The sequence below is a fragment of the Arachis duranensis genome, chromosome 6 (genome assembly GCF_000817695.3).
Source record: "Arachis duranensis cultivar V14167 chromosome 6, aradu.V14167.gnm2.J7QH, whole genome shotgun sequence".
NCBI classification, from domain to species: domain Eukaryota; kingdom Viridiplantae; phylum Streptophyta; class Magnoliopsida; order Fabales; family Fabaceae; genus Arachis; species Arachis duranensis.
The window spans coordinates 2,455,486-2,466,861 of NC_029777.3; the positions used below are offsets into that span (position 1 = coordinate 2,455,486).

Below are 11,376 nucleotides of genomic sequence, written 5' to 3' on the forward strand. Positions count from 1 at the left end.
AATAAAAATCTTTATATTTTAATTTTTTTTCAGAAAAACTTATTTAAAAAGTTTAGCCAAATTGACCCTTAATTTAGTCTAAATCTTTCTTACAAACCACCAAAACAAAATCCCCCATTATAACATTTTTACTTCTACTATTAGGCTAATAAAGAGAAAAAAGTGAGTATAATTAATCTTAAATCCTAATAAGATTTGATTGTTAAAACCACATAGATTGTGTTTGTTTACGAGAATATGATAAGATAAGACATTGAAAATAAGACACAAAAGAGAGAAATACAAAAAATTGTATTTTTTTTTTGTAATAAAATAGAACAAATTATAAAAATTTAATTCATTCTCATTTTTTTCATCTAAAAAAATTAAAAAAATATATAATAATAAAAAAATATAATTAATATATATTTTATCTGTAAAATATAATTTTATATCTTTATATTTTTATCACAGATTCACAGTATTCTATTTCTGTCTATGTGCAATATTGTGAGTGTCCAAGGTCCACACTTCCCATACAAAATGATTACCATTTTTTTTTTGAAATCTTATTATTATTGGCCTTTGTCTAACAGCTCTGTCTGTGTGCCGTTAGATCTTACCAATCAAAGAGTCCTTAGTCCCTCAGGATTCGAACACCGAAATTAATATTTTATTCTTACAGCACTTCTGTGTCTGTCTTGGAACTTAGAAAAGACCAATGAAAGAAAGGCATCAATTTTTGGCATCGGTTTCTGTAAGCAACTGCTAAATTAAATAAAAATAGTTCCTTTTTTTCCACTTCCCTTCTTCCCTTGTCTTCTCCCCACCTCACCCTCCATCACAAATTCAAAAATTTGCATTCCATACTCTTTTTCTTTTTTCTTTTTCTTTTTCTTTTTCTCTTTTGAGTGAATCACAAACACCCATCATCGAAGATTAGGCTCAGAGTAATTTCGGTTGAAAGAAGGAAAAGAAAGAAATGGAATCGAGTAGCATTGATAGCAGTATATTGTCCTTGACTATGATGGAGGAAGATGAGCATACCCATCATCAGTTTTCTTCGATCTCGAAGCTGCACAACAATGGCCCCACCACAACCAGTGTCCATGACCTTCTTGAGTGCCCTGTTTGCACAAATTCAATGTACCCTCCAATCCACCAGGTCTTTCTTCTCTGATGTACCCCCTTTTCGCTTTATGGCTTTTGCTTCCCACAATCATGCTCCTTTTTTGCTCTCTCATTACTTGCTTCCGTGTTTCTTTCTTTTTAAGTTGTGTTTGATGCTATTTGCTTGCTTGCAATCATCATTCTGTTACTTTTTTTTAGGAAAAAGTAAAATATTAATTAAAGAGAGGATTTATTTTCTATTTTATAAATAGGTGCTTATGGTTGTGAGGTTTGGGATATTATGAAGTGTTTATGATTGCATTGGAAGTCTTCAATGTTGAGATCTTATGTTTTACTGGAAATTTCAGTTTGCATGATGATGTTGATTATGATAGTGAATCCTCAGGGTTTGATTGATTTGGGTGGGTTGTTGGAGTGGTTTATAAAGCGTGAAGATACTCTTCATCAAAGCTTTGTTCTTTCTAAAGTTGACTTTTTTTTGTTGTTGCAAGTTTCTTCTCACCTGTTACCTTGTTTTCTTTAGGTAAAGTTGTTTGATTGGTAATGAATGGAATGTGAAAATTTTGAGTAAATGCCATTTTGTTATTCTTCAAGTCATGCTTGTGATGTTGGAGGCTTAGCCTACCAAAAGAGGCATAAAAAATGAATTTAGATCCTGGAAAGTGAGAAAGTTGGTGGAGTGGTAAAGTAATCACCATTGATTTTGTAACTTTCGTAAAATATGTATCCCACTATCTTAATTTAAGAGCGATTAATTCTTCATTTTACCAATTTTACCACTTTATCGACTTCCTTGTTTTAGAGGGCTTTGATTCATAAAAAATTATTGTTTTGGTAGATTTAGTTTTTAAATGAGAAAACAAACTTAATTACATCAGTGAAATCTTGACGGTGAGTGATAATTTTAATTAATGTATATGTGTCATTCTAGGATGATGATTGTTGTAAGGAGTTATTATTGTTTCTCAATGATGTGAAGGTGAATTACTCACTTGTGGTTTAGAAGGACCAGAGAAACTCTTTTGGTTAGGAACTTAGGATGCGTAATAGTTTGACATTTATTTAGTTATTCCATCTTTGCGTATAGAAATTGGCTTGGAATGTTGTTGTTCCACGGCAACATCATTAGCCAGATGCCCTTTTCATTGTGTTTAGTTAGATATGTTAGTAATATTTTATAGGGTTTAGTTTAACATAAGGCCATATATGTGTTTTGAAGGCACAAATTAAAAGTTATCAATTGAGAAATTTTTTGTGAAAAAGATACAATATTTAAGTTGTTAACGTATTTATTATATAGTTGTTAAAATAAAAATTTAAAAACTTTTATTAGTAGTAATCTTTGAGAAAGTCTAGGGGCCAGCACTTAACCAGCAAAAGAAAAATAAGTAATTCTCTATCATTAGATGTCTCACACCATTAAAAACACTATTGATGGCTACAAATTACAAAATCTGCCGGCCCCTAGTACTCCTCGTAATCTTTAATACGTGTCTTTAAACACTTATTAACTAAATCTTATTTTATATTCTCTTATAAATTGATGTGCACTTATTGCAAATATGAGACATTGGTGGTTCATATTTTCTCTAACACTGACAACACAGCATTCTTTTTGCTACAATATCATATAATAAGTTGGAAGTGGCATACATATGACTATGAATAACTAGTCTTATTCCTAATTAGGATGTCTAGTCATGTAGTGGTAACAAAAAATTTCTTCACATTATTTTGGTCCTTAAATTTATAAACTATATTACTCAGTACATTCATAACTCAATGTATTCCATATTTTCAGAACAAGAGATATGATAGTACAAAACAAGTGTCTGATTGCTGAGTTTGGTTATGCAGTGTCACAATGGGCATACCCTTTGTTCAACTTGCAAGACAAGGGTACACAACCGGTGCCCGACTTGCAGACAGGAACTCGGAGACATAAGGTGTCTGGCATTGGAGAAGATAGCAGAATCACTTGAACTTCCTTGCAGATACATCTCTCTTGGTTGTCCAGAGATATTTCCATATTACAGCAAACTCAAACATGAGGCTATTTGTAACTTCAGACCATATAACTGCCCTTATGCCGGCTCAGACTGCTCTATCGTCGGAGATATCCCCTACCTTGTCGCTCATTTAAGAGATGATCACAGGGTTGATATGCATTCTGGCTGCACCTTCAACCATCGCTATGTCAAGTCTAATCCCATGGAAGTAGAAAATGCTACTTGGATGCTAACAGTAAGAATAAAATTTTCCACCATATGTTGTTCTACTTCCACTCTTATTCCAATTGATATGGTTGACTCCAATTTTTTTTTTCATGTCAGGTGTTCCACTGTTTTGGCCAGTATTTCTGTCTCCATTTTGAAGCATTCCAGCTCGGTATGGCTCCAGTTTACATGGCATTCCTCCGGTTCATGGGAGACGAAAGAGAGGCCCGTAACTACAGCTACAGCCTAGAGGTAGGAGGAAACGGACGCAAGCTAACCTTCGAGGGGAGTCCAAGAAGCATCAGAGATAGCCACAAGAAAGTCCGAGACAGCCATGATGGCCTCATTATATACCGTCACATGGCGCTCTTCTTCTCGGGCGGGGACAGGAAAGAGTTGAAGCTGAGAGTGACAGGAAGAATATGGAAAGAGCAGCAGAACCCTGATGGTGGAGTGTGCATTCCCAATCTCTGTACCTAAGGTTCATTGTATTCTATTGTATTGTATGATTGTATCTCTCTAACCTTGCTTTCTAGTGATGTAGATAATTTTTGAAGTAATCTATGCTTGGCCAATGGTCATGGAGGTGGTGGCTTTCAACTCAAAATAAATAACCAAGTATATGATCCTACGTGTAACATATGCTAAATTAGTCCCTTGAGACAGTTTTGGTCATTACAAAAGAAAGCAAAATCAAATATGGCACTGCTCATAGGATTTATGAATTAAATTCTGCTACTCATCTCCGTTCTTAAAATGTTTCATATGTTATTCTTGGATAGCTTAATGTTTCAAAGATTTAGTAATATGCTCACAAGGTTAGTGTGAATGGAAAGGGTTCAACATATGTTTTGTAAGAACAAAAGTTCAAAACATTCATGTGTTATACATATTAAATACGTGACAATTAAAATATATCACATGATATTTTTTCATCTTAATTAAAATGCGATCTTTTTCTACTAAAATTAAGAAGTTTTTTCCTTTCTCCATTTTATCTATCTTTATTTTATATTATCAAATGAAAAACTGGCCTTCCGATCGATAGTTTATTATTATTATTTTTTTGATGATCCGATCGATAGTTTATTAGAACTTACAATTCCACAATATTATGTCGTACAAAATATTACTGAGTTTAAAAGCCTTGATCTTAATAGATTAAGCAAAATGTGCACCTGCTCGTTTTAGCAATTTCAACTTTTCAAATTGGATTAGGAACAAAGAAATGAGATCAAATAGTATACAATTTTCATCTTTGTTGCTTCTCCCTTTGATAAGAATTATTAATGGCTTTAATAAATTCGAAGCATTAAAATCGTAATGGAAGGAGGACAAGAGAAGAATAGCACCAAGAAGAGGAATTTTAATGGCATAAAGAGAACACAGCGAAAACATAAAAGATAGATAAGGTTTCCTACTAGACCTCTTAAAAACCTATTCTTAACAACTTAGGTCACTGGAAGAGTTTTTCCTACTAGACCTTCAAAGAACCTGTCTTGACAACGAATTTATTAAAGACATTAATTAATTCTTATCACCCTTGGTCTATATTATGCAATAGACTTTAAACCGAAAAGGGTTGCACCAAACAAGCACATAACAAACTCAGTGCATCATACAACCTTGCCAATAAAGACAGTGTAACCCTTTTTCTGAAATTTAGAGGGAGGAGGCACATTAAATATTCAAGGAGGAGAAGCTTAGTCTCTCTATATATGGCAAATCAATGATAATTTATAAGGCCTCCAGTGCCAGTAGAGATGCACAATAATAATACAGTGTGCTGACTAAGCAGGTGCTATACTAGATGCTGCATCAGAGCAACTAGTATGTGAAATGAATGATACAGTTTTTTGACAAAAAATGGCAACATAATCAATCCCTCAAGTCCCAACAACACAAGCTTGACAACAGAAACAGGCAACTAAGAAGCCAAGTAGAGCACCAGCAATAACTTGGGATGGAGTGTGTCCTAGAAGTTCCTTCAGCTTCCTTTCACTAATTGGATGCCCTTTGAACAAGTCTGCTACAATCATATTTAGCACCTGTCAGATTAGCACGAACAGAACAAATGACAACAGGTTAGAAATCACCTTGATCCTAAGGAACAACAACAATAAAAATAAAAATGCATAGGACTTTGCAGTTAAAATGAGACAGAGACAGTTTTAATATCTTAGAATTTGACGGGGAAAAACCGCAATAATGGATGTCTAAAACTCAAAAGTCGGTGTTGTAGAACAAACATGGAATGCAAAACATGAAAGATACACATAATGATTCATAACCTAACTACTAACTAGTCACTTAAAATGGAAAGGTCAAAAGAGGTGAATTACAAGAGCTGCCTATTGGCAGAGAAATATGTTTGGTGTCGAAATAAGTAAACTGCAAGTGCAACCTATGACAGAGAGGCAAAGCTAAATTTGGTTGCATAACAAGGAGTCTTGAGGGAGAAAAAACTGGATAGTATCCAGTGGAAGATCTCACCTTTCATTACATTCTCTCTCTCATTTATTTTTGGTCCCACTTATAGAATTAAAGGTGAGAGATTACACTTTATGCTCTCCAGTAACAAAAAAAATGGAGAGGATCCATTTTCGAGTCTTGAGGGGAATTTCCATTTGATCTAAGCGTATGGCGGAATACCATTATCTGCACACAAATATGTTGTTTCTTTAAGCACCTTAACAAGAATGTACTTTCCTACGTTTGTTTATAGGGACAGGACACAAGAAACATAGAATCGTGTTTGACAGATGAGACATAAACAGAGACATTGTATCCAGAGACACCGAATTAGTATAGAGGTCTGCTACACATACAAGCTTTTTTGGCTTACAAGTTATACAAGTTGTTCCAAGTACAAGAAAAAAACACGCACTCCTTCAACAACACTTTCACTCTTCGTCTTCTTCCTCAATCAAAACGCAAACCATCAAGAAAAAAACACGCGCCCCTTCCATAACATGTTCACTCTTCCTCTTCTTCCTCAATCAAAACGCAAACCATCAAGATTCAAGGGACATTCAAAACAAACTACTACGATTCTGCAGAAACGTTCCAATTCCTCGCGAAGAGTAGAAGAAATCAAGAAGAAAAGATACAAATCTCCATAAAAAATCACCAGAAAAAAGAAAGAAACATTATTCAAGGTAATGTTTTACTGTTCTTCTAGGTTTTTCTTCTAGATTGTCTCTATCATGTGCCACATCCTTGACCAGCAAAACATTAAAAGATTTCAAGAAGAAATATATTGTGTGCCTCTGTTTTGGGTAACATTAAAAGATTTCAAGAAGAAATATACTGTCTCCCTCTGTTTTGGGTTTATTTCTTAAATCTTTTGGGTGTATTTCTGGAATCCTTTCTGTAACCGTTTGGGTGTATTTCTGTAATCGTTTGGGTGTATTTATGTAATCGTTTAGGTGTATTTCTGAAGTTCCATTATCTTCAAAACGATTTCAAAACTTGATTTCAGAAACCATGAAAATCGAAAAAAACGAAGCAAAGAGAGAACGCATGAAGGAGATCCAACAAATTTGGTAAGAAACTCGAAAAAAGAAACGAAATCTTTTGAAAAATGAAAGTTATATATTTGTGCGTTAATTGATTTGAATTGATTTAAAATTCTGTTAAAAAGGCACGTAACAAGCAGCGCGTTTAATGGGTGAGTTTCGTTCAGACTTGTAAAGCTTGTAAATGCAAAACACTTGTATGTAGAGATTAATCCATTAGTATATTTTGTATCCATCAAGGACTTAGAGACACTAAAAAGAGACAAAACTTATTTTTTATTTTTCTTTCATTATTCTTGTTAATTTTTTATAATTATACTTTTTTATTATTATATTTTTCTTCTCAAAATTTTTAAATGAAAAAAATGATAATAAATTAGATTTTCATAATTTATTCTACTTTATCACCAAACAAAATACAAGAACACTAAATTCTGGGTCTTTTATATTGTCTTGTTCTCAATATCTTGTCTTGTCCTAATCTCAGAAACAAGCGCAGCCTAAAAGATTAATTTCAGTACAATTCGCTTAGTACAATCACCCTGCAGCCTAAAGGATCATTTCAGTACAATTCGCTTAGTACAATCACCCGGTAATCAGAAACTAACTAAAGAACTAAAACTCCTAGTTGCCAAGCAAAATAAGTTTCAGATTTAAGATTGTGTTAGAAAACAAGAATTTAAGCCCAGTTGAACCAACCTAATACTTTATTCCCGATTTCTCATTGAATGAACATCATATAGCTCTAAGTGAACTTAACATTGTTTGCATTACACCCTATATAACCACACTTGAAAAAAAAAAACAACTTTTTAGCTACCAAAGCTAACTTTGCACTCTGCAAACAGTCCTCTTTTCCCGACAAGTTCCATTTTTTCTTTTTTAATTTCTTGTAATCAAATATTTGAGAAACAAAGCAAGCACAACTGAAAGTACGAGGTGCAATAAATGCATCTAAATGAAAACAATCTGAGACAGAGAAGAACAAGGGATTACCTCAGCTTGCATGCCAGCATGTCTCCTGACACCAATTGCATCATACATGACAATAAGGCTGAAGCCCAAACACACCGGAAAGAGCGAGTCAGCGACGCCATGACAGAGAGCAACGGAGGTGGTGAGGGCAGTGCAAAGCGCAGAGTGCGAGGACGGCATCCCCCCAGAAGCAAACAAGAGCTTCAAGTCCCACGTCCTCTCCACGAAGAAGTTCAAGAAAACCTTCATCGACTGCGCTATGAGCCACGCCAACAGCCCCGAAACGAAGGTTGGATTCGCCGCCAATGTCGCCACAAAGGGACTTATCCGAAGCTTAGCATTGGCTGTGACGCTCAACAGAGCCACCCCCAACCCTCCTCTGTTCTGAAGGTAGCAACCGTTCCACTCTTCCATTGCTTTGTCTGCATCAGTTGTGCAAGCTTGGAAGCTGGAAAGCCACTTGTGGGTGTGCAAAGATGCCACCTTTTTTATCGTTTGCAGCACCCAGATAGGGGTTCTCGGGGAATTCCATGGAGGAGATGTGTACGAAGAAGAAAGACAAGTGGTGGTGGGTCTGAAGTTAAAGAATGAAAAGGTGGTAGATGGGGAAAGTGGGGTGATTGCGATTGGGGTGCAAGTGAATGAAGTCAGCGAGAGAAGAGAATCCATGGAAGGGGTTTAAGTTCAGTCAGCATTTCAAAAGAAACAAGCATCGAGAGTGAATGAAGGAAGGAATTATTAATGGGATAGATAAGAAGGAATGTAACAGAAAGTTAGAAAGACAGAGGTAGGGCAGATACAGAAAATTAGGGAACCAGTGACATCTTGTCTTGTTTCTCATTTACATATTCATTTCCCATAAAACAGGTATCATCATAATTTTAAAGCATATTCGATTACTCTCTCGAACGTTTCTAAAAGGATGAAGAATAATGGAGCTGCGGGGAATCGAACCCCGTGCCTCTCGCATGCAAAGCGAGCACTCTACCATATGAGCTACAACCCCTGTTTGAAATAAAATTTTTAAATTCCATTAATGTGTTTTTAGTTTTGAGTGTAATATCACACCAACTAGGTCACTTAAAAAATAATTGTAATTTTTAACGATTAATTCCATCCGATATTCTATTCTTCTATTAATATTTTTATCCGAAACTAACGGATTTTACTTACTTGTCACAATAGCTGATAATATGTTAAGAAACTATTTTAAAAAATAAAATGTCTTCTGTCGTCTTAATAATACGTTACAGTAAAATAGAACAAATAAATTTAAAAAAAAAATTAAGAGACATTTAAATTTTTAACTAATTTAAACATAGACACATAAATCTATAATTACAAGCATACAAGTAATGAAAGTAATTGTGTGTTTACATTTACATAATTTACTATATACTATAATATAATCTATCATTTCATTATGTAAACCATCTTACTCCTAATAAATATAATACTAAGGTTTTTGGTAACTTATCCTTTTTTTGGAAACTAAATAAATTGAGGTACATTCTAAGTAAACGATATTTTTCAAACATAATTTTGTCAAAAATTACTTTTACTATGTTATTTATTTATTGGCCTTTAGGGGTTGAGAGCTACTAACATTGTAATAATGAAAACAGTAAGATAATTTCTTAAATTATAAATACTTTTTCTTAAACAAAGTAAAGTTACATCTAAAGATTTGGGTAATCTTTACAACCAAATGTAATAATTTTTTGAAGGAAAAAAAAAAGGTAACTTTAACAATTGTAGGTAGCTACCAATTAAAAATAAGAGTCATTTTTATAGGTATAAATATATAATAAGTCATTTTTAATAATATGCACATTTTGGATCTCTGAAGCAGCATCAAATATGAAAGATGTTGATATGAACAGTTAAAGTCTTTGCTAACGAATGCCCTTTTCTCTATATGTCTATGGCCTGTTAAACGGTGAAGATTGGACTATAAGCTTCTGTTGTGCTATAAAAATCATACCAAATGAGCCAATACTTTTACCCAAACGAATCGGATATTATTTAATTTGTCTGAGAATGTACAGTAAACTCAAGCTTATAAGAAAGAAATAACGTAAATATTCCAAAGCACAAGTTACAGGCTTGTTTAATTTTATGAAGATGTTCACAGTTCAAATACAAAGTGATTATGTAAGTGTGTTGCACATAGTGTTGTTACCAGGCAATTTTCAGGGGTTTCAAAATAAAGATGTAATCCAAAATTCATAACAATTTACAACAAATATTAAAAATAAGGGTCATTTTTATAGGTATAAATGTATAATAAATTATTTTTAACAGTATGCACATTTTGGATCTCTAAAGCAGCATCAAATATGAAAGTAATGCAACCTTGAAGAGTTGATCAACAAGGGCATCTAATTGATCATACAGCAGAAGTTTTATTCATAACTAGGGTAAAGCGGTAAAGAGTATGAACTATGCATAACTCAGAGGTTTATTGTCAAGTATCTATATATTGGCCTCCAGGGCACCAAAATGTTCAATTTCCAAACTTTCTTCATCCACTTCTGAAATCAGAGACATGTTTTGGACTGAGTGCGGAGGGTGATGATAGAACATGCATCCTCCACTTTCAGATACACTGAAATAGCATTTTCAACACGAGGTATTGCTTCCAGAGCCTCGTAAGGAAACTGCATTAATGGCTCTGGCTTGAACATTTTCTGTTCAAAAAATAGAACAAGTTATTCTCTGTGAATTTCAAAGATGTGGATATGAACAGTTAAAGTCTTTGCTAATGAATGTCCTTTTCCTAAATGTCTATGGCCTGTTAAACGGTGAAGATTGGACTATAAGCTTTTGTTGTGCTATAAAAATCATACCAAATGAGGCAATACTTTTACCCAAACGAATAAGATATTATTTAATTTGGCTAAGCATGTACAGTAAACTCAAGCTTTTTTTTTTGAAATATAGAAAGCTCAACACATTAAAGTGGAGCATAAAATAAAGAAGAAGACACACAACGAGCTACCAACTAAACCAACACCTAACACCCCAGACCTATCAACAGCCTCCCCCAGAATCACCACCACGCCATTCTGTATAGCTCATCACCGTCTTTGTGTGGATTACCTCCAGGCTTGCTCTTGTATTCTTAAAGATTCGTACATTCCGTTCCAACCAGATGTTCCAAATAACTGCAAAGAACACTGTCATCCACATCTGCTGCCCTTGTTGTCTATTATGCAAGCCATGCCAGCTTTCAAACATTTCCCTAATGGTTCCAGGGATCACCCACTCTCTACCTAGTGACCTCAACCACTTACACCACACCTGCCAAGCTACCTCACACCTAAGGAATAAATGCACAGCAGATTCTAATTCCTTAGTACACATTACACACAAACTATCCCCCAGAATATTGACTCCTATTTTACCCAGCCGCTCCTTGGTGTTAACTCGGTCAACTAGCACAAACCAGCCAAATAGCTCAATCCTCGGAGGAACAAAACCTTTCCAAACGGAGCTCGTGAAACTATAACTCGTTATTTCAGCCGAAAGAGTCTCCGCTTGTATAGCCTGTATCA

At 34.5% G+C, this 11,376-nt stretch overlaps 2 protein-coding genes and 1 non-coding gene across 4 annotated transcripts; 1 reads left to right on the forward strand and 2 right to left on the reverse strand.

Moving 5' to 3' along the window:
- Positions 1–663: 663 nt before the first annotated feature.
- Positions 664–4,068, forward strand: LOC107491943 (E3 ubiquitin-protein ligase SINAT3). Its single transcript, XM_016112880.3, has 3 exons — positions 664–1,144; positions 2,968–3,354; positions 3,444–4,068. The coding sequence occupies exons 1-3, from the start codon at positions 962–964 to the stop codon at positions 3,804–3,806; spliced, it is 933 nt and encodes a 310-aa protein (XP_015968366.1). The 5' UTR covers positions 664–961; the 3' UTR covers positions 3,807–4,068.
- Positions 4,069–5,013: 945 nt separating this feature from the next.
- Positions 5,014–8,652, reverse strand: LOC107491944 (uncharacterized). 2 transcript variants are annotated; one of them, XM_016112881.3, is made up of 2 exons: positions 7,841–8,652; positions 5,014–5,374 (listed from the first exon to the last, which is right to left on the reverse strand). In XM_016112881.3, the coding sequence occupies exons 1-2, from the start codon at positions 8,486–8,488 to the stop codon at positions 5,213–5,215; spliced, it is 810 nt and encodes a 269-aa protein (XP_015968367.1). In that variant the 5' UTR covers positions 8,489–8,652; the 3' UTR covers positions 5,014–5,212. The 2 variants fall into 2 exon arrangements, with proteins under 2 accessions (XP_015968367.1, XP_052118724.1); XM_052262764.1 differs by lacking the exon at positions 5,014–5,374 and adding an exon at positions 5,836–5,984.
- A 100-nt stretch (positions 8,653–8,752) lies between these two features.
- On the reverse strand, positions 8,753–8,825 carry TRNAA-UGC (transfer RNA alanine (anticodon UGC)). The gene has a single exon. It is a non-coding gene; the product is annotated as a tRNA-Ala (tRNA).
- Between the last annotated feature and the right edge of the window lie 2,551 nt (positions 8,826–11,376).